General features: G+C 45.9%; 1 protein-coding gene and 1 long non-coding RNA gene across 2 annotated transcripts in view; one reads left to right on the top strand and one right to left on the bottom strand.

Moving 5' to 3' along the window:
* Nucleotides 1-22,600, bottom strand: part of LOC142760913 (uncharacterized) — a 29,990-nt gene extending 7,390 nt beyond the window's left edge. The window contains exons 1-2 of the long non-coding RNA XR_012883453.1: nt 22,521-22,600; nt 13,081-13,245 (exon numbers count right to left, since the gene is read on the bottom strand). This is a non-coding gene — a long non-coding RNA (uncharacterized LOC142760913). The remainder of the gene's footprint in view (nt 1-13,080; nt 13,246-22,520) is intronic.
* Nucleotides 12,738-16,836, top strand: LOC142760912 (receptor-transporting protein 3-like). Its single transcript, XM_075864090.1, has 2 exons — nt 12,738-12,995; nt 16,063-16,836. Exons 1-2 carry the CDS (start codon nt 12,856-12,858, stop codon nt 16,712-16,714), a joined length of 792 nt encoding a protein of 263 aa, XP_075720205.1. The 5' UTR covers nt 12,738-12,855; the 3' UTR covers nt 16,715-16,836.
* Nucleotides 22,601-25,463: the final 2,863 nt, after the last annotated feature.

Raw genomic sequence — 25,463 nt, 5'->3', positions numbered from 1 at the left:
GGGGACTGCAGGCTGAAGTGACTTCTTAAAGTTTTACTCATTTATTGGATTATTCACTACAATATACACCTTGTTGGTGAAGAATTCAATGATTATGTAAACCATTTTATTGATGTGAAAAAAACTTTTTTGTTTAACAAATAAATGTAATAAAAAAAAAAGTGTTCTGTAGCAGTTGGTTATTCTGCTCCAACAGGGTTTTGAATCCATGACCTGTGTGACCAATACATATTTTCCTCCTATAGGCCACTTCATTTAGAGTTTCTCTGCTATGTGTGAACATTGTCTCAGTTCTAACTCAGGCTTTGGCTAAAAAAAAAAAAGTGATCAAAAATGACACTAATTTGCCCTGTGTAAACCTGGCCTCAAATATAATAAATAGGAAATAACAGTGGAGGTGTCTGGCCCAAAAATGTAGTAACCCCCTTCCCAGCAACAGTGTTATATGATGCATGGATAAATGATGCTAGTCCGAAACATAAATTACAGGAGATCTCACTGATGACAACTGGATCTGGTAGAAATCTAATTTGACTTTTTCTCTTCTCTTGGCGGAAACAATATCTGATTCTATGTACAACCAAGAGATTAGCACTCCCAGAGTTATCGGACAGCTGCTTACTGTATCTCCCTCTCCCTATGGTAATAAACATGCACGTTAGCAGTACAAGGGGAATGGAACTCTGACCTCTAGCAATAGATATTAGTAAATCCTGCTAATCCCCTTTTTTACCATACATTAAAACTTTTATATTATTGAAGATAAACTTCTAGAAATCAGCTGAAGGGAACAGGGTGGTAAAGGCCTTCAGGTGGTGGAGGCCCATGGGTAACTGCTCCTTTTTCCCCACTTATAACCGAGCTCTGGGATACAATTTAGGGCCAGTTTCACACACAATGTTTTGCTGCGTTTTCTCTTTTTTGGGAGGGCTAAAACGCTGTGACCAGATGTTAGTTTAAAGTTTATAGTGAAATATGAAAAGCTTTATACATAGCGATTTTGTTTGTCGTGTTTTTGTAGCATTTTTTGGTGTCTTTCGTGTTTATCAACATTCACCATGCTCTAGGTGCCTGTACAAAATGACAAAATAAAAAAGTAAATAAAAACACATGGTAAAAAATGTTATAAGTCTAGAATCACACATGCAGTTTTTGTGGCAGTTTTTTGAGCCAAAGCCAAGAGTGTATCAAGCAGGATGCAGAAGTTCTTCATTTATATGTCCCACTCCTTTTGAATACTCCTGGCTTTGGCTAAAAACATCACCAAAAACTGCCACAAAAACAGCAGTCGTGACAGCAGTCACAAAAACAAAAAGAGCAGTCGTGATTGCAGCCGTGGTTTTCCCATCTTGGACGTTTATGGCTTTTATGGCATATCAAGAGGATATGCCATAAATGTCTGATAGATTCGTGTCTCACCTCTGGGACACACACCTATATCTAGAATGGGGTCCCCTGGCCACTGTTCTACCTTGTGTAGCTCCTGCTGCTTTCCAGCCACTACCTGATGAGGTCATCGGACGGATGGAAATAGTCGAGCTCGCCGAGCTACGCTACTTCCGTAACGCCCATTCACTTCTTTTGAAGTTACGTAAAAAACATAGCTAAGAGAGCTCGGCTGTTTCTATACTCACAAACACCTCATTAGACAGTGGCCAGAGAGAAGCGGGAGCGGGACAAGGTAGGACAGCGGTCATAGGTCTCAGTTTTAGAGATAGGTGCGGGTCCTAGAGGTGGGCACCACATCTATCGGTCATTTATGTATCCTGTGAATATGCAATTAATGGGAAACAGCTTTTAAGTAGCTTCAAGGCATAGCTTGATGAAATCATGATAATGCTTTTGTTTAAATAAACAAAGAGTAAATGTAAATAAAAAAAATACATTTATATAAAACAAAATGCGAGAAACACTCTGCATAGTCAGAACTCTCAACATTTAATCTATAATTATGGTATGTTCACACAGAGTTTTTTGCATGCCGTTTGCCGCGTTTTTCGCTGCGTTTTTCGCCCAAGGCAATTGAACGCAGTTGGGCAAAAACGCAGCGAAATACGCTTTCTCTGCCTCCCATTGATGTCAATGGGAGGTCAGAGACGTAAACCCCCAAAGAAAAGGCATGTCGCTTCTTTTTCCCGCGAGACGGTTTTTACGCTCGCGGGAAAAAAAACGCCTACGCCTCCCATTGAAATCAATGGGAGGCATTTTCGCCAGTTTTTCGGCGCGTTTTCCGACGCAGTTTCCGCATAAAAAAACTCAGTGTGAACTGGGCCTTACTGACATTATAATTTCCTGATTTTGTCTTTGAAAATACCTGTATTTTGTACTCACTGACAACTGCTAGAAGGTGCCAAGAATATCTTCACCAGATATCCTCATAAGTGCCATGCATTACATGGAGAAGGACTACATCTCTACCAGCCTGCTGATGAGCAGGGGAAGTGACAAGTAAAGGGGCTTTGGGATCTTTCTCCTAACAATTTTTTATGCCCCTTTAACATCAGAGAACGTCTTAGAGAGCATCTCTCCTGTATTTCTTTTTGTTTATCAAAAGGAAGATTGGATCTCGGCACAAGGGTGAGAAACATAAAGAAATGTTAGTGAATATTTCCCCTCCCTCTTGTGCCGAGCACTGATCCTCCCTTTATTCCAAAAAGACTTAGGCCTTATTCACACGAACGTGTATTACATCCGTGATACGCACGTGAAAATCACGCGCGTCGCACGGACCTATGTTAGTGAATGGGGCCGTTCAGACAGTCCGTGATTTTCACGCAGCGTATGTCCACTGCGTAAAACTCACGACATGTCCTATTCTTGGCCGTTTTCCGTGCATCACGCACCCATTGACTTCACGGCACACGGAAGCACTTCCGTGTGACACACGTGATTCACGCAACAGTAAATAAAGAAATGAAGGAAAAAATAAAAGCACTTCCTTCATTTCTTTTTCTAAACTTTAAAACCGCATGTCATAAGCATGGCATATGCGTGAAAATCACGCAGCCACGCAGCCAACACTGATGACACACGGAAGTGCAACGCGCGCAAACGCTGAATTTGTTGCGCGCGCAAAACGCACACGCTCGTGTGAATAAGGCCTTACAGGAGAGGTGATCTCTAAAACTTTCTCTAATATTAAAGGGGCATAAAAAACTTGACTTGCCTAAGTAGAGTCGTGTGCTGTTGAACCTTTTATTCTCCTTTTTTCTCACCCCCCCACCAAAGAAGACACGTGACAACCGAGGTTGGATGTGAAATGGCCACAGCAGCCGTTTATTAATTTACATTGGTTAGAAAATGCAATTTAATCCGAAACATTCGGATAAGTACTTAGGAATTCAACCAGAGAATTCCTCCTATAATTCACATGACCCAACATGGGTCAGTATCAGTAATAACAACAACAACATTAAAACTAATTAGAGCAGGGGAAGTCCTTGAAGCCATTTTTCCGGCTTTTTACCTTGAGTTAGCCATCTGCAAACCACCACCAACTATTTACCTCCAGCCATAAGCCAGCTCGTAGGCACCGCTCACCTCTGCAGATGGCTCCAACCACCAGAAGACCACTTCAAAGGGATAACACCCTATGAAGTTTTCCAAATAATATACCTTTCTGGGGGACGCATACCCCCGATGCGACCCCCCCACCAGTTCGTACTGACCAACCTCAATGACTCCCCCCGCCACAGCGAAACAGGCCTTGACCACCTTAAGCCTGTAAGTCCCTCCAAACCACCACCGCCCTTTCAATTCCTTCTACTAGGGCCAGGCTCCACAAATCAATCCCAACCTCGGTCAGATGCACTCTATCACTCCTCCAGTAATTACCTTCCCCTGACTCCAAATCCCTGTGCCGCACACAAATACCCCCGTTCTTGGCCACGAAACGTGACACCGCCCGGTTCACTTTAATGCAGGCTTTGTTAACCCTCTCCACCGACCTTGCCAACCGCCAATGCCTCCTCGGGACTATGTCAGACCAAACTATGACTAGGCACGGATAACATGCCCATAAACACAACATATCGTGTTTGATATCCCGCACCAACTCCGAAAAGGGAGCACCCCCAGATCATTCCCGCCCACGTGTAACACCAAGACATCCGGAACCCTATCTAACTGAGAGTATGTCTGAAACTCGGTCAATACCTGGCTCCATAACATACCTCTGAATCCCAGCCAATGTAAGACCGCGTCATGCCGCGGAATGCGTAGCTGACGGCCATCGGGGCGGACATCAGAGCCCCCCAATGCACATACGAAGTAAGGGCGCTGATCTGAAATGAAAGAAGGACAAGCACGCACACACGTAAGCCGATCCACCACGACCACAACAGCACAACCCACCTCCAAACAAAAAAATTAACAGTACAATCTTATAACAAATGAGGGCGAACATAAGTGCGAAACCTGTTGGACTCCCAACGCGCAATGCGACACACACCCTCATCATCAAGCCTCCAATGCCCAGCCTCAGTCGCCGCGCCGATCTGAAACGAGTGAGAAGAGTAAGAGCCAGAACCGACTCCGACCTCAGCTAAGCATTTTTTAAATACCGCACAAGATTGATATCTAGACAAAAACGATCCATTTTCATGACGGAGCAATGGCAACTCAGGCCCCCTTACCCATGGCTTAAAAGCAAACATGCAATCAACCGGACACATCGCCGACCCCGGGAGGGAAAACAAAACTATGCGCTTCCCCCGTCCCAATTGATCCGTTTTGGACCGCCGCAGAAACAATTCGAGTGTGTCCCCGTACAGACCCACATCTTCCTGTCCCAATTTCCCTGCCCGCGCCGTACTAGGCGAAACCAACTCACCAATTCGAAGTGCTCCAAAAAACGCTAAAGAAAAAGCTAAACGAAACAACTTAACTTCAAAAGGCGAATTACAAACCGACACCACAGATGTGCCCAATGAAGAGAGGAGAGTAAAAGACACGGGTCGCGTCTGATCTGTTTCAGCCCTGCCCCGACGCAAACCTTTCAAAGCTTGCCCTACCAAAAAATCCTTGGACACATCCCATAAACCCCGCTATTTAAAACCAAAAGCCAAGACAGAGACGAAACGATTAACCTTAGCCAAGGAAAACCCCGCCTACCAAGCTTCCCCCAACCAATACAATAATGGCACCAACCTGTCCTGATCCGTGCTGACGTTACTCAAACCTGTTACCCACTCCTCCCACGGCCTCAAACAAGCAGAATAAGCACTCCACGTCGCGCTCGCCAACGACCTTTGAATCGTTCAGCGGAACCAAAAACAGATCCCAGAGATGTTCCGGACAAGCCAAACCGACCAGATCCGCTCCCGGCACCAATTGACGGAAACGATCCCACTGCGAGCCAGAAAGAGCATCAGCGATACAATTGTGAACACCCGGCACATGCACTGCAACCACCCACATATTTAAGGACAAGCAAACCAAATGTCGCAACAACTGAACCACAGGTGGAGAAGATGCCGATATGTTATTAATCGCTAACACCACCCCCATGTTATCATAGTGCAAACAAACCTTTTTATCCCTGAGCCTGTCCCCCCAAATGGTTACCGCAACCACGATAGGGAACAGCTCGAGCAGGGCCAGATTGCGCGTAAGACCACTGACCACCCAGCTAGACGGCCAACTCCCCGCACACCATTGACCTCCCCCATACGCGCCAAAACTGCCTGACCCTGCCGCGTCAGTAAAAAGGTCCAGCTCACTCGTATTCTGCACCGGAGACATCCATAGAGATCTACCATTATATTGACCGAGGAAATGGTCCCATACCTGAAAATCGTCCCGATGTTCCACCCCTATCCTCACAAAATCATGTGGTGCACCTACACCCGCTGTCGCTGCTGCAAAATGCCTACTAAAAACTCTACCCATTGGCATAATCCGACATGCAAAGTTCAGCTTACCCAGCAGCGACTGCAGATCGCGCAACGTGATCTTCTTTAAAAGACAAGCCCGCCGCTCCTCCTGACGTAACGACGTTAACTTATCCTCGGGCAGTCTGCACTCCATATCAACAGAATCAATTTCAATCCCTAAAAAATAGATATTAGTGACAGGGCCCTCAGTTTCTTCTGGCGCTAGTGGAATCCCAAATTCCCTCACAACTTTTCGCAATGAATACAATAAATTACCACAAATAGGCGGGGCCGACACACAAAAAATTGTAGAGGTAATGTATCAAAGAATCAACCGCGGCTACGCCCTTCGTTACCCATTCCACAAAACTACTAAACACCTCGAAATATGCGCAAGAAAGAGAGCACCCCATGGGCAGGCACCAATCTACGCAAAACTCCCCATTCCAGAAACATCCCAACAATCTTTGACTCTCGGGATGAACTGGCAGCAATGGAAAAGCCGCCTCGATATCAGTTTTTGCTAACAACGCGCCAGGCCCTGCCTTCCGAACGAACACCACTGCTTTGTCAAAGGACGTGTAGACTACCGAGCATAAATCATGATCAATCCCGTCATTCACCGACGACCTCCTGGGAAAAGACAAATGCTGAATCAAACGAAATTTTAGGGACTCGCGCTTTGGCACTATTCCCAAGCGAGATACAATTAAATCCTCTATCGGCGGATTAACGAAAGGGCCCGCCATGCGACCTAACGAAACTTCTTTAAAAAGTTTTGCTGAAACAACCTCTGAGTGCAGATAAGCCGACTTAAGATTGCGCCGTGTAACCGGAACCTCATGAGGAGGAGGGGGAATAACAAAACCAAAACAAAACCCTCATAAATTAACTTGGCCGCAATCCTATCTGGGTATTCATTTAGATACGGGGCCATCTTTTCCACCCTCACCGGCGACACCCCCTTGACTAGTCGAGAAGTACTGATTACACGACCGCTTCCCTTTCCGCATACATTTTGAAGCCCCGTGCGAGGATCCGTTGCATTCCGAACACACGTGCTTAAATTTACAGGTAACCCCGAACTTACACTGGCCATCATTGAATTGCCAGCAAAAAGTTTTGACCCAGAGCCCTGCCCGACCTGGCTAGACTGACCTCGGTGCCCGACGCTCCCGGGAAAGGACTGTTTAACTGGAGCTGTCACCCTTAACCACAACGCAATATACTTTTGATCCCACCGAATCGCCGGCCGAACCGCCTTACGCTGACGAAACTGCTCGTCGTAACGCAACCACGCCAGACCACCATACGCCCTATGAGCTTCACCGATGGCATCTAAATAGCAGAATAACGCTGAGCAATTTTCAGGCGCCTTTTCCCCGATCACACTGACCAAGATTGCAAAAGCTTGCAACCAATTGACGAACGCAGGATAAGCCTATACCGGCGACATTCCTCCTCCTCCTTCTTACTCTCGTCCCGCTTTTCCTTATCCAAATTGAACCTTGTAAGCGGCAGAAGAGAAGAAATGTCAACATACTCATCTTTCCAAATCCGCTCGCGTACCTCCTGTTTAAGGTGAGCCCCTAACGGGCCCTCAAATCAAACGGAAACTTCACCACGAGCACGATCATCAAGACGAATTCTATCCCCGTCTTTTGGCGCCTTGGTTTGTACACACACAGCAACCACCTCCCTGGACGCCGCCAAAACTTCCCCGACAATAGGACGCCCCCCCAACTTCATGAGAACCTTCCCAGACTACAACCGGGGACCCCGCCGGGATTACTGGCGCCGTTGCCCTAAGCGCCCGACTAACTCCTGCAAACAACCCACTAAATCCGTTAAACCATCACGCCCGGCAGCGCCACTAACGACGGCCGATGCATCCGCGCTCGCTGACCCGCCACCCCTGACACCCAACATAAAAATTGCTGGATACGGCAAAGAAGGAGTTACATACTCACCAGGCTGCCCAGGCGCTGTGTTCCCGCCAGACGGAAAATCCTGCCCACGCTGAGACACGTCCAACTCGCCATCTTCCAAGTCCTCTCTCGCTGACGACTGGCAATCCCACCGACATCTACGACACGGGGACCTCAACGTGCTGACAGATGGGCCGGCGACCTGCCGCTCGACAGAAGGGACCCAGACTTCCGACCGGACCTGTTGCCTCACCGCTGCTGATGATGTTGTCGTCCTCCCTGAAGACCTTGAGAAAGCCAGCCCCCTAGCCGGAGCATCACCATGTGGGGCGGCCGTAGACATCCCCCTGGAAATGGCATCTGAAGGAGGTGGCGTGACTGGGAGCCCGACCTGCGACTCCCTATGGACCGCCGAGCCCCGTTGCGGCTGAGGATTCCTGCCAAGCCGCAGGACCTGAGAGGAGACAGCCATCCGTAGGTGCCTGGCCTGCAGCGTCCTTAGAAGGGCTCCTCCTGCGACGCCGGACCAGCGGGACCACCTCCGGGCTAAGCCACTCTGGTGCCTGAGCAACCGCCGCTCCCGACGGTGCATGCTCCTGCATTGTAATCAGAGAATCAATCACTAATTCCCCTCCCGCCGCCATGCCACCAGGGGAGCATGTCTGGCCCAGCAGTGGACACAGAGCGCCGGGCTCGGCGTGAAGAGGGGCCAGCCTGCAGTATCCTGGCCAGCGCCGCAACAGTCTCCTTCAGCCACCTTGGACCGTAAAACACAGCTGCAGCACACAGCTGCTCCAGCATCCTGTCGGCGGTCGCCATGTGGCAGGTAAGAGCAGGGGCAGTAGGAGCTTACTATTTTACTTGTTGTTCTTCCCGCTGCTTCCGGCTCAATGCCGAAAACAGCGGGAAGAACCGTTATCCAACCCCCAACTCCTCTCTTCCCAAACTCCTCCTTACCCTCCGCTGCACTAACCCCTTCCTGACAAAATTAATTAACCCCCTTCCCTCCTATAGCAGTCATGGAGGCTTCCTCTTAAGCCCTCCGTGCTGCAGTCCAGCCTCTCCTACATGTGTTGGAATAAGAGAATGAGAACTATCGTGGCCTCTCTGCAGTTGTTAGACAGGCAACTGACTATATGTGTCTAAGAGACTTAAAGGGACACTAAACCTCCAAAACATTTAAAAAAAAATACATACAGTACATACAAATAGGGAAAGGGGAGGTGGGGGAGAAAACATGGCTACCACCTAAGAGAACTTTACACTGCATTTCTATTGCATCTGTTAAGTAAAAAAATTGTGTTATAGGGCAAAAGAGGAGAAAAATAAGGACATTTGGTGAAGTCGTGCTTGTTGCTTTTTTTTTTTTTTTATCTGGATTCCAGATTTAGCAGTCCACCACCACCATGATCACAATCTCCTCCCATATAGAATTTAAGGTATTGTTTACACACTGTGGCCACAGTGAAAAATCTATTTAAAAACCACACTGTCTTGCCAGTTCAGGCGCAACGTGTGATCACAGCCTTAATGAATTGGACTGGGTATAATAACAGAGGGCCCATGTACAAGAACAGTGTATGTGCCCCTTACTCTCCAATAGCTCATCTTATTATAGCATCCCTTTATATTTCTCCAACAATAAACCAGTAATTGTGAGCTATAGACAGTAGGAAGCGGCTAGCTGCTTATAAGGTCACAGTGTGCCCACTAACCTATAGGGCCCTTCAGGGGTGTAGCTGGGGAGTGGCAGGCAGGGCATGTGTCCCTGGCGCAACTGGGAGAGAACGTAGGGGGGCCGGGCGCAGATACCATTAAGTACTCGGGGAGCAGAATCCCCCCTGATGCATTATCCATATATGCAGAGTGACATCAGGGGCTCCTCCTCCAGGAGAGGAACCGTCCCGGATGAATGGAGTATGTCCCGCAGTCAACTGTATCTGCGTCCTCAGGAAGCAGACACAGTTGAATCTAATGCTGAAGCAAGGAACAGTCAGCTCCCTGCTTCAGCATTAGTTCAGAGCGGAGGAGCAGATGGAGCTCCCGCGCTTGCCGAGGACTCCCCCCCAGGCACAGTGCTACTTTAAGCTCTGTGCCCGGGAAAGCCCTTGACCTCACTGTCCATATATGGACAGTGATGTCAGTGGCTCCTCTGAAACTGAATCCCCGTTGCCGACGCTCTGGCAGGGGATTCCGCTCCAGGAGTAGCCCCTGACGTCACTGTCCATAGAAAGCACACAAGAAAATGGCGACAGCACTCTGCGAACACTAATGCCACCTAAGCCACTAAATATAAATAAATATGCATTACCGCTAAATCTACTAACAATAGGGAAGTTCTTAGCGCACATTTTGATCAATACGTGTGAACCCAGCTACCACGACAAGGCAACCTCTATGAGGTGGAAACCTACGTTGCACATACACCCAGAACTGGGACTAAGCCTACATATACATGGGGATGGTAAGAACCAGCATTAAACTAATTCAAATCACCGAGGGCAGAATGGGAAGAGTGTAAGATCAAAAAATGGAGGCAGTCACTACCCCACATATATGAATCACATAAACAACACAATAGTTTGAACAGGGACATCGCTGTCCATATATGAACAATAGCATTTGGAGCAGATTCCCTGGCCTATGCTCCGGCTGGGGATTCCGCTCCTAGAGGGAGTCCCAATGGTGCTATCTAGAGGGGGAGAAGGTAGTGCTATCTACAGGGACGGTGACACTATTTTTAAGGGGTTTGTGGCACTATCTACATAGGCACTGTGGCACTTTATGGGGGCGCTATCTACAGGGGACACTGGCACTATGTACATGGGTACTGTGGGCACTATCTACAAGGGCACTGTGGCACTATCTTCACAGGCACTGGCACTAGGGGCATTTTGGGGGCATTATACTGTATGGGGGCATCTAAGGCGGCATTATACTGTATGGGGCAGTTATGGGGGCATTATACTGTATGGGAGAAGCTATAGGTGCATTGTACTATATGGGGCAGCTAAGGGGGCATTATACTGTATGGGGCAGCTATAAGGCATTACACTGTATGGGGAAGCTATGGAGGGCATTATGCTGTATGGGGCAGCTTTGGGGGCATTAAGCTCTATGGGGGCAGCTATGAAGCATTATACTGTATGGGGGCAGCTATGGGGGCATTATACTGTATGGGGCAGCTATGGGGCATTACACTGTATGTGGCAGCTATAGGGGCATTATGATGTATGGAGCAGCTATAGGGGCATTATGCTGTATGGGGCAACTATTGGGGCATTATGCTGTATGGGGGAAGCTATAGGGGCATTATTCTGTATGGGGCAGGGGCATTATGATGTATGGGAGCAGCTATAAGGGCATTATTCTATATGGGGGAATTTGATTGGGCATTATACTGTATGGGGGCATCTGCGTGGGCATTATACTGTATGGGGGCATCTGTATGGGCTTTATAATGTATGGCTGCATCTATTGGGGCATTATGCTGTATGGTGGCAGCTATGGGGCATTATACTGTATGGTGGCAGCTAGGGGGCATTGTACTGCTGGTGGCAGCTAGATGGCATTATACTGTGTGGGGGCAGCTAGAGGGCATTATACTGTGTTGCTATGCACGCCCCATCGGGTGTTCCTCTTTGTGATACTTAAAAGTTGGGAGGTATGGAGGAATCCCTGGCCAAAGCATTGCCGATGCTCTTCCTGGGGATTCCGCTCCTGGAAAAGCCCCTGACGTCACTATCCATATATGGACAGTGACGTCAGGGGCTCCTCTGTGGAACTCCAATGGCGCTATGTACAGGGAGGGGGTGTAGTGCTATTTACAGGATGGTGTATGTGGCACTATCTACAAGGAGGCGTGGGTGGCCATATCTACAAGGGGGGGCTGTGTGGCACTATCTACAGGGGGCTGGCAGTAACTACAAGGGGACGTGTGCGGCATTATCTACAAGATGGCGTGTGTGGCACTATCTCCTGGGGGAGAAAGTGTAGCAGTATCTACAAGGTGGGGTGTTTGGTATTACTTACAGGGGGCTGTGTGTGGCAGTATCTACAAGGGGAGGTGTGTGGCACTATCTACAGGGGGGTTGTATGGCACTATCTACAAGGTGAGTTGTGTGGCAGTAGCACTATCTACAAGTGGCTGTGTGGCACTATCTACAAGAGGAGGCTGTTCATTATGTCACCATATATTCTCATTAGCCTCAGTTATACAATATGTTGCAATTCAGAGGGGGGGAGAGGCACCAAACTGAATCTTTGCCCCGGGTGCTGGGGAACCTAGCTACGCCTCTGCTGCCCTTATGCAGCTGCACAGGTTGTACCAATGGTATGTCCGCTCCTGACACACCTGTATATAAATTCCTTATTGGTTTATATATTATTATATATTTTTTTAGGGGGAGCAATGGGAAAAAATAAAAAACACTAAAATGCACAGTACGTATGGAACATAACAAAGCGATAGTCCTTTCTGTACCACACATTGATCGCCCCCAGAGCAGAAGTCCCTGTACCATGCATGAGTTAACCCTTCGTATACACCCCTACACCAGTACATTATACTCTCCTGCACCAGACATCCCCTGTACAGCGAGTTAACCCCTCCAGCACCAGACCTCATCCATACAGAACATTAACATTAAACTACTCATAGAACATTAACCCCTCCAGTACCAGATCTTCCATGCACAGAGAATTAAACCCCTTCCCTTCTTTATTCCACATTGAGCAAATGACAGTACAGAACATTAGGCCCCAGCAGCATGATATGATACCTACAGAACCAGTCCTCCCCTACACTAGGGTGTTCAAGTTGAGACACAGTCTGCACTGAATAGTAAGGAAACAGCAGAGAAGTGTCATATGACAGTTTTTTTCCATGTGATTCCTATGTCATGAAACCTAGCAGATAGTCAGAGACGCCCTAAGAGGGGAGGGAAGGGGCAGTAGTGAAATGTCATTGGCTATCTGGCCTTAAGTTTCGTTTCTTAGAAAATGTCATAGACACTTGATGCAAGCAGCCAGGCTGCTATTTACACAGATGGAAAATGGATGCAGAGACCTGGGAAGATGAATTTAGCCGTGAGATAAAGGAAAGAAGAGTGCCTGGTGTGTGGGTACTCCATGAGGATGAAGGCCTTCAGATGAAAGAGAAAGGAGCGCAGTTCAGACAGCGCACATTTGGAAGGTAAATCAAATGAAATATAAGTAAATCTGTTACTGCCAAACAACTTACTTTCCCCGGGTGTCACCTGATGAAATGGCATACTTACCAAATCTCCAATCTTCTGTGCGAAATACAGTAGCAGCGCAAATCTCTCTAGTTTGCTGCATTGTACAGTATCGTTCTGGTGTCCAGGCGGTTTAGCACACAGAGCTTGGACTTGGTCTGTATGGTTTTTCAGCCTCTGGTCGTAAACAAGAATGGTTTTCATCCACTAACAGGAAACATAAATATTGAAAATCGTAAAGAACTCAAACACAAAGTATATTAGAAAGTTGCAGAACTTTATCATACAGAGATTAAAGGAACAATCTGGTTTTTATATGTTCTTTTCTTTTACATTGTAAAGTCTTTGTGCTCCCTTAAATTAGTCATTTCTTTTTCGGGTCAGTCACAGACAACAGTGGGCAGATAAACACAACTGAGCTCCACCCAGGCTGGAGAAAATGTAAAGCCCCATCATCACTGGTGTCTCATTCCTATCCAGCAGGAGGCTAGTCGTCATTGTATCATTATGTGATGCTATTTGGGTATAATTACTGACTTCCAAGTAACCCATGCATGGACGATGGCATTCCTGGAAAACTTGATTCTTTATTAGGTCATGTGTCACACCCAGTGACGTTTTGGCCTAATAAAGAATCAAGTTTTGTAGAAATGCTGTTGTCAATGCGTGGGTTATTTGGAATTTCACTTGATGAGTGAGAGTTAACCCATTGGGACTGATTATCGCATTTGACCATATAAAGCGTCTTTTTACGTCTCCCATTGATTTCAATGGGGTTTTTGACCCAGAAAATGCCTCAAGATAAGGCATGTCGCTTCTTTTTACCGCGAGCGTTTTTTTTCCGCTCGCGGGGAAAAAACGCCTCCACCTCCCATTGCAATTTCTATAGATTTTTTAAGCGGTTTCTGTATGAACAGGGCCAAACTCTGGACAGCATTGCTCTATTGTTATGGCTAGCACAGGCTTCAGCTGCGGCCTAGTAGGTTACAGCAGATGATCCTTGTTATTGCACTATTCAAGTAAATGAAACTTTGGGGGCTTGTAGAACTCCACGACTGTAGCGAAAAGCTGATTTTTTTGTTTTTCCCTGAAGTTTCACTTTAATATTGATTTGCATAAATGTGGAAAATCCTTTTAAATGGAGAAAATGTAATCACAACACTAGAAATAGGACATACAATTAGGGCTTATTCAGACGAACGGGATATACGTCCCTGCAACACGCGTGATTTCCACGCGCGTCGCACGGACCTATATTAGTCTATGGGGCCGTGCAGACAGTCGTGTGATTTTTACGCCGCGTGAGTCCGCTGCGAAATAGTCACGACATGTCCGTTCTTTGAGCGTATTTCGTGCATCACACACCCATTGAAGTCAATGGGTGCGTGAAAATCACGCATGCCACATGGAAGAACTTCCGTGGGACGCGCGTGATTCGCGCAACAGCTGTAAAACTATGAATGAAAACAGAAAAGTACCACGTGCTTTTCTGTTTACAAACATCCAAACGGAGTGTCATAATGATGGCGGCTGCGCAAAAATCACCCAGCCGCGCATCATTTGGGGCTGACACACGGAGCTGTTAAGTGCCTTTTGCGTGCGCAAAACGCCTTGTTTTTTTGCGCGCGCAAAATGCACACGCTCGTGTGAATCCGGCCCTAGAGTTAGCAGTTAGAAAAAAAACAACAGTCAGTCCGAAAACCCATGCGATCCTGATTTGGTGTGAAGCATTGATTATAGAAAACTTTATGTGTACCTGCGGATTTCTGCGGGTGTTACTGTGATTACACTTTGCTGTACAAACAGCAACTCAACTTGTGGTTTTTAGTGCAGAATTTATACTCCACATTGAAGTCTATGGGCCAAACACGCAGCAGCTCCGCACAGAATACGCAGCATAAATTGACAAGCCACAAATTTGAAAGTCACACCGCAATCTCATCCACTTTGTTACTAAAAATGCTTCGGAATTTCCGCACAGAATTCTGTTACGGAAATTCCACAGTGTTTACGCTGTGTGAGAGAAGGTATCTGTAATACGGCTGTATTTATGGTTCATATAAATCAGTATGACATCAGTATTGCATGTGTATTATGGATTCATGAGGCTGAATTTGCATGTGCCATTACTGCAGCAGTTTAGCCACACCTTTTTTTTTTTTATATTTTTTTATTACAATACTGTAGTTTAAAAAAAGAAAAAATTAATTCTAAATTTGCAACAAAAACTGCATGTGTGAATCCAGCACTAGGCAAATCTGTAATGGATCTTGAAGTTAATCTGCAGCAGAAATTCACAGCTGAAATTTGGATTGCTGCCGCTATTTGGTATGTGGATCCATATGCAGATGAGTCAGGGGTGGGATTAAAATTTTTAACAACTGGTACCCTGCTTGGCGGGCAAAGATATGTGGGGATGGCATCGTAGCACACCATGGAAAATTATTCCTTCCCTAATAATCAAATAAAACAATTACAATATTCCAAATACACTGTATATTAATATAAAATCTCCCAGCTTTTTTGCCTCAAATACATATGTTGCCAAAACCAAGTTCATAACATAAATACTGTGCCTGAACCAAAATCTGTACATTTATACAGTACCAGAAACAAGCTCACTACATATATACAGCACCAGAACCATGCTCAGTACATAAATACAGTACCACAACCAAGCTTATTTCATAAATACAGTACCAGAATCAAGCTCAGTACATAAATACAGTACCACAACCAAGCTTATTACATAAATACAGTACCACAATCAAGCTCAGTACATAAATACAGCACCAGAACCAAGCTCAGTACATATATACAACACCAGAACGAAGCTCAGTACATATCCTATATAAAAATGTTGTCTGTCCTTGATTTTTGGATAATTTTCCAGAAATAAAAATGAAAAATCAGGTTGGCACCCCTGCAACTGATACTTTAACAATAATGTCAATAATCCAATTGAGTATTTTTTTGGTTTGGGACGAATAATTTAGTATTTAATATATTGTATGTTTTGTTTAGGTTCCGATGTTCTTGCTGTAAACGTTGGTGGAACTCCGCAGAAGTCCATGTGTTATTTTTCCTAAATCTCAATAGAACCCAAAAACATGGCACGGTAAAGATGAGGATCTTCAGGCAGGAATGTAAAAAATGCAACATTCCTAAATTGGAAAAGCCAAAGATTAGTCCTGAGAATATCCTGAGAATCACCAAAAATATTGTGAATCGCATAATGCAGGTATTCTATGGAGAAAAGAAGGCCAAACAGGATCTGAAACCGGAGGTCTACAGTAAGGATATGGAAGGTCCTCATGACAAGGAGCACTGTGAGGCTTGCAAATTGAGGATCTGTAATTGGCAGATAGAGGCATACAAAAAACAATCAGATATAAAAACAGCCGTTAAAGATTACTCTGCCCTAAAGAAACCAGCGATTAAGTCAAAGACAAAAGGTGGACAATGGCAGTCAGATAAGATAACATCATCATATGTTTTTCCAACTTCAGAAACCTACCCAGAATATGAAACCGCTTTTCGATCTACCTCAAATTATAAAACAGAAAGACATGCAGCTTACTCATCACCACGTGAACAAGAAGCATCTAACTTTCCTGTTTTAGCCTCACTTGTTGCAGGAATTGGTGCTTTGGCTCTATGGTATCTTAGAAGATAAAACAAATTCATTATACTATATGGACCACACTCCTAAAAATGTAGGTTACAGTTGTCTATAAAAGTCCCTGTAAATGGAATAGAAAAACAAAACAAAATTCGCAAAATTGGTCATATAATAAAGTCGCAAATCTTCATGGTCTCGCCTTTTTCAGGTTCACTTGCCTCAGTATACAGTAGTGGTGTAGCCATTACAAAATAACCCTTTTCTTCTCATTGATGGGAATCAGCTCTGTATGAACTGATGGTCGATTTGTACTAATATCCAGTAGCTGTCTGAACAGGCAGAGGTACAGTATTAAGGCTGGATTAACACACAGCGTTAAAAATGCTTCGAACGAAGACCTTTTTTACATGCGTTTTAAAACGCAGAAAAAAAAGCGTGTGTCAAGGAGGCCTATAGCATGAGGGAGTCACAGAGCAGCATGAGTTTCTTCTTAGGAAGGTAGTAGTAGATTCTGACTGCTCAGACGCCCATTAGACCAGGGGTTCTCAAACTTTTCCTACTGGGGCCTCCCCAGTCAGTACATGGTGATACCTGGGACTCACCACCTGTGATTGAAGTCCATGCTAAAATATCAAATATTGCTCAATCTACCTTTTATTTATCTCCTAAACTCAGTAGAACATTAAAATAAGCACAAAAGGAGTCTGTTATGCTGCTAAACCAGATTCCTGCAGCCAGATAAAGAACTGAAAATTCCTCCTGCAAAAACTGCTCCAGACGGTTTTTGCACAGTGGTTTGACAAAAACTCGTCAAAACACTCGTCGAGGCGTTTTTTTCCTCTTTCTGACTGATTGAAATGGGGTTTTGGAGGCGGAAACTGCCTCAAGATGGGTCATGACGCTTCTTTTTACCGCAACACGTTTTTTTTACTCGCGGTAAAAAAAAACTCGTCCAACTCCCATTGAAATCAATGGGAGGCATTTTCGGGCGGTTTTTGACGAGTTTTGCAGCGCGGTTTCCGCGTCAAAAAACTTTCAAAAAACTCTGTGTGAACAGGCCCTAATAAAGTTTATGATCACTCCTATCAAAACTGCCACCCTCGCTGCGCTTCACCAACAACTAGAGTGCGCCTAACAGTTTGAGAAACACTGCATGAATCAATGCAGCCAAGCTGCAGTCACTGATCATGGCATCTATAAAAAAATCACTTACACATTAGGTTTTACATGCTCCCAAGAGAATGCACCATTGTATGTACTGAGAACTTGTCTACTTGCTATCATTTACTATTATTCTAATATACATTGGGGGAGAATATAAAATTTGCTCATTAGGGTATGTTCACATGGCTTATTTTCAGGCGGATTTCAGGGTGTAAAACACTCGTATTATGCTCAAAAATATGCTTGAAATATGCCTGCTACAGAGTTCTTTTCGGACTTGAGCCACCCCTGGAAAGAAAAAATTCCTCAGGGCCCCCCTACCAAAAATTGCTTAGAGAAAGACAGAAAATAACTAAAAATAAGCACTACATTCTTAGGGTATGTTCACACAGCGTTTTTTGTAAGGCAGAAAAAAATCTCCTTTTGAATTGACAGCGTTATTTGACAGGTTTTTTTTTTGCATTTTTTTTAAGCCGTTGAAGCGAATGCAAAAGACGCAGCAAAAAAAGCTCCAAACGAGCGCCACAGCTATTTTCTTCCTACTATTAATTTCAATTGGAGGTCAGAGGTGGAAACCACTTGAAGACCATCAGCCCCTCTACTCACAGTAAAATTACCATCAGCCCCTCCACTCACAGTAAAATGACCATCAGCCCTCCACCCACACTAAGGCTGGGTTCACACACACTATTTATGGACGTAATTCGGGGCGTTTTAGCCCCGAATTACGTCCGAAAATGCGGCTCAAAATCGTTGGTAAACATCTGCCCACTCATTTGAATGGGTCTTACGATGTTCTGTGCCGACGTTCATTTTTTTTTACGCGCTGCTGTCAAAAGACGGCGCGTAAAAAAGACGCCCACGTCAAAGAAGTGCCTGTCACTTCTTGAGACGTAATTGGAGCCGTTTTCCCTTGACTCCATGGAAAAACAGCTCCAATTACGTCCGTAATGGACGCAGCGAAAGACGCCTGCACATGCCATTACGGCTGAAATTACGGTGCTGTTTTCTCCTGAAAACAGCTCCGTAATTTCATCCGTAACGGAGGCTGCCGTGTGAACATACCCTAAAATGACCATCAGCCCGTCCACTCACAGTAAAACGACCATTAGCCCCCCACTCACAGTAAAACAACCATCAGCCCCCCACTCACAGTAAAACAACCATCAGCCCCCCACTCACAGATGCCCCCTGTAGATAGTACCACACAGCCCCCTGTAGATAGTGTCACACAGCCGCCTTGTAGGTCGTGCCACACAGCCCCCTTGTAGGTCGTGCCACACAGCCCCCTTGTAGGTCATGCCACACAGCCCCCTTGTAGGTCATGCCACACAGCCCCCTTGTAGGTCGTGCCACACAGCCCCCTTGTAGATCGTGCTACACAGCCCCCTTGTAGGTCGTGCCACACAGCCCCCTTGTAGGTCGTGCCACAAATGCCCCCTTGTAGGTAGTGCCACAAATGCCCCCTTGCTGCACAGCCCCCTTGTAGGTAGTGCCACACAGCCCCCTTGTGGGTAGTGCCACAAATGCCCCCTTGCTGCACAGCCCCCTTGCAAGTAGTGCCACACAGCCCCCTTGCAAGTAGTGCCACACAGCCCCCTTGTAGGTAGTGCCACAAATGCCCCCTTGCTGCACAGCCCCCTTGTAGGTAGTGCCACACAGCCCCCTGTAGGTAGTGCCACACAGCCCTCTTGTAGGTAGTGCCACACAGCCCCCTGTAGGTGGTGCCACAAAGCCCTCTTGTAGGTCGTGCAACACAGCCCCTTTGTAGGTAGTAGGGATGTCACGATACCTGAATTTGGACTTCGATACCGATACTTTGTTTAGTATTGCGATTTCGATACCAAAACGATACTTTGCCAACAGTAATAAAAAAAAGTTCTTCCATTTTCTGATGTGAGGCGCGTGGTGTGATGCTGAATTTAACCTCCATGTGCCTTACATTAATAGTAATCAACCCCATCATGTTTCTCAGTCATAATGGGTTAATGTGTGAGGTACATGATGGGGTTAATTACTATTAATGTGAGGCACATGGAGGTTAAAGAGGCTCTGTCACCAGATTTTGCAGCCCCTATCTGCTATTGCAGCAGATAGGCGCTGCAATGTAGATTACAGTAACGTTTTTATTTTTAAAAAACGAGCATTTTTGGCCAAGTTATGACCATTTTTGTAGTTATGCAAATGAGGCTTGCAAAAGTCCAAGTGGGTGTGTTTAAAAGTAAAAGTCCAAGTGGGCGTGTATTATGTGCGTACATCGGGGCGTTTTTAATACTTTTACTAGCTGGGCGCTCTGATGAGAAGTATCATCCACTTCTCTTCAGAACGCCCAGCTTCTGGCAGTGCAGACACAGCCGTGTTCTCGAGAGATCACGCTGTGTCGTCACTCACAGGTCCTGCATCGTGTCAGACAAGCGAGGACACCGGCACCAGAGGCTACAGTTGATTCTGCAGCAGCATCAGCGTTTGCAGGTAAGTAGCTACATCGACTTACCTGCAAACGCCGATGCTGCTGCAGAATCAACTGAAGCCTCTGGTGCCGGTGTCCTCGCTTGTCTGACACGATGCAGGACCTGTGAGTGACGACACAGCGTGATCTCTCGAGAACACGCTCTGTGTCTGCACTGCCAGAAGCTGGGCGTTCTGAAGAGAAGTGGATGATACTTCTCATCAGAACACCCAGCTAGTAAAAGTATTAAAACAGCCCCGATGTACGCACATAATACACGCCCACTTGGACTTTTACTTTTAAACACACCCACTTGGACTTTTGCAAGCCTCATTTGCATAACTACAAAAATGGTCATAACTTGGCCAAAAATGCTCGTTTTTTAAAAATAAAAACGTTACTGTAATCTACATTGCAGCGTCTATCTGCTGCAATAGGAGATAGGGGTTGCAAAATCTGGTGACAGAGCCTCTTTAAATTCATCACACCTCGTGCCTCACAATAATAAGTGAAAGAAGTTTTTTTTTCGTTTTTTTTTACAGCGTACACATCATAAATGACGCAAAAAAATTGTTGTGCAGGTTATTACAGCCGCACCAATACTGAATGTGTATATTTTATATATTGAGACTTATTTTAATGTTTATTGTAAAAAAAAGGCGTATGTGTATTTTTTAAAATGTAACATTACTTTATGTTTTTACTTTATTTTTAAACTTTAATATACTGGCATATATCAGATATATGCCAGTACATTAGCCGGTGTATGTATAGTACACAGGCAGTTGTTAGAACATACCTAAGTATGCCCTTACAGGAAATATGGTAAGACAGCCATGGGGTCCTTCAATAGACCCTGGACAGTCTGCCCATATATGGTATGGCCCTCGATCGCGTCACAGGAATTCCCTGTGACGCTATCCAGGGGCATCCCCCCTCCTCACTTTCCCCTGAATTCTGCAGTCAGCTGTGATCGCAGCATTCAGGAGAATAGCGGCGGAGATGAGCGGTTTCTCTGATCTCCGCCGTTATAGAGCGGGGCTGCGGCTGTGTAATATAGTCATTGCCCCGCTCCTGACATTAAGTGCACGCGCGGTCAGCATGAGGTGAGCAGTGCGGCCGCCATGTTCTGTTTTCAGTGCTGCCGCTCATTAGTGCAGCGCTGGCCGCATCGCATCATCCTCGCGGCGCGCACTTGTCAGGACTCAGGAGCGGGGCAATGGCTGTATTACACAGCCACAACCCCACTCTCATTCATCATGTATTACTATACTTAGCTGTGTGGCTCGAACCATTTGGGGATGCACAGTATCAAAACAGTATCGAAGTTTCGATTCATTGTGCATCCCTAGTAAGTAGTGCCATAAATCCCCCCCTTGCTGCACAGCCCCCTTGTAGGTAGTGCCACACAGATCCCTTGTAGTGCCACACACACACTTGTAGGTAGTGCCACACAGCCCCCGTGTAGGTAGCACTCCCTTCCTGTAGATAGCGCCACTGTAGCTCTCTGTGGCTGGGGATTCCACTCCTTGACGGAGCGCTTGATGCGTCCATAAAGGGTGTATTAATTCATGGCCGCACGATTTTTCAGATAAAGGGACGGTTTACCGCGTTAACGTGCGGCCATGAATTAATACACCCTTTATGGACGCACGATTTTGCAAATTACAACAGCTTACCTCCTATTCATTCTCTATGGGAGCGCCGGAAAAAGCCGAACACTGCACTCGGCTATCTCCGGCGCTCCCATAGAGAATGAATGGAGCGGCAGTGCGCATGCGAATGTAACCGGAATACCCCTTAACAAGGTATTTGACAGCCGCTCCTACATAGTGCCAGCGCGGTTGTTGGCCGCGTTGTGACAGTGTGAGGGCCGCTCCGTGTGGCCTTACCCTAAAGAATCCTTTCTCCCCATACATAACGCCAAGTTCCCCTCCCGCATGATTCATAATAAGCTCCTACACCACTAAATAAACTATACAGAAGTCCCCCTCCCCACAAAATACATTTATAAAGAATCCCCCACACTCCTATAGCATTTAGGGCAATGTCCCCTCACCTTCAAAATCGATCTGTAAAAAATACACACAGAGAACCTATAACCTAGTCTCCCCTCCCCCACAAAATCGATCTTTGCAAAAGAAAAACAAAAAACATCCTGTTACACATCAAATAAAGCTCCCTCTTTCCACCTCCCTCACACAGCACATAAATAAACATAGATTAACCTAAAGCTGCTGCTCTTACATGACACTGGAGCTCCGTGGAGGAGTCTTCACTGTGGCAGCAGCAGAGGAGGAAGGAGCTGCGTGAGGCTCTGAGTCTGTGTGACACTGCAGTACAGGCTGTGCTGATTGGTGGAGCAGACGGAAGCACCTGCTGCTCCTCCAATCAGCGCTCACTTCACACAGCCGTGGAGAGGAAGGAACATTTCTCCTCTCTTCGGCTCGTAACCACTGGCGCCCCCCTTACAGCATGGCGGCCGGCGCCCTGTGCGACCGCACGTGTCGCACATAGCTAAGGCCGGCCATGCTTGCTGTTTATCTGAGGGCTCCTGAGCCTAGGAGGAGTTGCGCCCACCACTGAGCTGTGATTCTTTCTTCTTTTTATATATATATATATTAGGCCTTTGCGATTCTGCCCAAAAATAAAATCTAGTTTTTTTTCAACCCTATGGCCGATTTTCGATTTGAATCTCGATTTTCTTATTACTGTAAAAAAAAAACTGAAAAAAATACCAAGTGTTTATTTAATAATGTATTTATTTTTTAATAGAAATAACTTTTTAACATATATTGCTATAATAATTCTACATAACTTCACAACTTTTAACCTCTGCAAATACTTTATCAGAAATACTATTGGAAAAATTTATATATAATTGTTTACAATTTCTGTGTTCACCGGCAGGGAACAGGTTAACAGAATCTATAATCAATGATGCGCTGCGTGCACTAACATCTCTCTCTGTCCGTCACCACCTCAGCCGGTCTCTGACATTGCAGGCGGGAGCAGTGTAAACTGCAGCAGGGCCAGGCAGATAGCGCTGAGCGGGCGAGATTACATTATAGTGTTTGAAGTGTGAGCAGGACCCTGTGCAGTACCGGCCCCACGATGGAGGGTTAAATAAGTGACATTAGGGCGGATTTCTCGGCCCAAACACGGTACATGTGAACTGGACTCCTAGCATCAGTCATTTAGGCTACAGTCACATGACAGTGGAAAAAAATTGGCCATTGAAAATTTATCAATTATCAATTTTTCATGTCCATTTTGCATCAGTGTCTCCAAATGGATTTCCTTTGTCGGGGTTTTTTTTTGTCCCAATCTCCTGAAAACACCACTGTGCCCATGTAGATAGTGCCGCAATGTCCTTGTTGATAGTGTACACAAAAAAAAAGTGGTGACAGCACACTACGAACATTAATGTCCTCCATAGGTGGGGACCTACTCTGCACATACACCCATACTGGGACTAAGCCTACATATATATCTGGGGATGGTAGGAACTAATTAAACTAATTAAATCACAAATTAATAATTTAATTTGGCATTAAACAAATTAAAATCACCCAGGGCAGAATGGGAGGAGTGCAAATACAAAAAATGGAGGCAGTCACTAACCCCACATATATGGATCACTCAAGCAACAGAAACGTTTGAACAGCACATTCCAACAAAATGAAACAAAACGTGTTTGCAGGTGCAAGAACACCGGTGCCTGTTTTGTTTCATTTTTTTGGACTATGCTGTTCAAACTTTTGTGTTGTTTGTGTGATCCCAGTAGATAGTGACACCGGGCCCCCATATAGTGACACCGGGCACCCATATAGTGACACACACCCTTGCAGATAGTACCCCACCTTGCAGATAGCAACCCACTCCTTGTAGATTGCAGCACCACCCCCATCCCCCCATGTAGATTGCACCCCACATGTACATTACACCCCCCTTGTAGATCACACCCCCACATTTAGATCACACTCATACCCCCCCTTGTAGATCGCAGCACCCCACCCCATCCTTCTTGTAGATAGCGGCCACTATAGCTGCCACTAGGGGCTGAATCCACGGCCAGAGGTTGCCGACACTTTGACCAGGAATACAGCTCCTAGCGGGAGCTACAGCGGCGCTATCTACAAGAAGGGAGGTGATGGGGCTATGTGAAAGGGGGGGGGGCGATCTATAAGGGGGGATGGTGGCGTGATACGCAAAGGGGGTGCTATCTGCAAGGAGGGATAGTATCTATGGGGCGGTATGGCTTTATATACTAGCAGTCTGTGCTTCCCCACGGAACTGCTGTTCCACACTGTATCATTTTGTTCACTACAGAACAGCAGTTCCATAGGGAAGCACAAACAGAACGGGGAGCAGCTTGTCAGACGGGGAAGATCAGGCAGTGTCCTGCAGCATGGCGCCACAAAAAAAAAAAAATAGATTTAACGATTCTGTTAAAAAACAGAATTGTCAGAGGCCTTGAGGGTGAATTAATCAAATTAATTCCATTAATTGCCCAGCCCTAATATATATAGGGCTGGTCATGGGAAATTGCTTCAGGCAAAACCGGACGGGACAATTAGAAATTGTCCTTTCCGGAATGCCCAGGAAGACAGGAGATTCTGCTTTGACTCTCCCGCCTCCCTACTCAGCGGGGGTTGGAGACACGCTGTATCCCCCCCACACGCTCATGTTTCGGTCACGTCATATCATCGCATCGACCCACGTGAGCCGGGCGCGAGTGGCACTATTATACCTGCGCCTAGCTCAGGAGTGAGTGCACTAGGAGGGTTTAAATAGCCCTGCGCTGGTGCATTCGCTCTCTCTATTCCTGCTCACCCACACCAACGGACCTCTTCTCCTGCTCCCTCCGGATCCTTCCCCACTCCACCAATGCCTAAGTATCACCCCCATCTCCACGCGTAGCAACAGCTACACTTAAACTTTCCAACTATACAATGAACATTTCCCCTGGTTTAACCATATCTCTCTCTCTCTCTCTCTCTCTCTTTCTCTCTCTTTCTCTCTCTTTCTCTCTCTTTCTCTCTCTTCTCTCTCCTCTCTCTCACAGATTTTTTTATAGAAGTAAAAAACTCAAATTATTATGCACAACAGAGATCAAAACATTTTAAAGGTTGTAAAGAGAACTAAAATGGTAATTTGTTGAATTTGCAGCATCAGGAGGTCATATTT

This window comes from Rhinoderma darwinii, chromosome 4, assembly GCF_050947455.1.
Source record: "Rhinoderma darwinii isolate aRhiDar2 chromosome 4, aRhiDar2.hap1, whole genome shotgun sequence".
Taxonomy (NCBI): domain Eukaryota; kingdom Metazoa; phylum Chordata; class Amphibia; order Anura; family Rhinodermatidae; genus Rhinoderma; species Rhinoderma darwinii.
The sequence above is the reverse complement of the archived record's forward strand: the minus strand, read 5'-3'. Positions and strand labels throughout refer to the sequence as shown.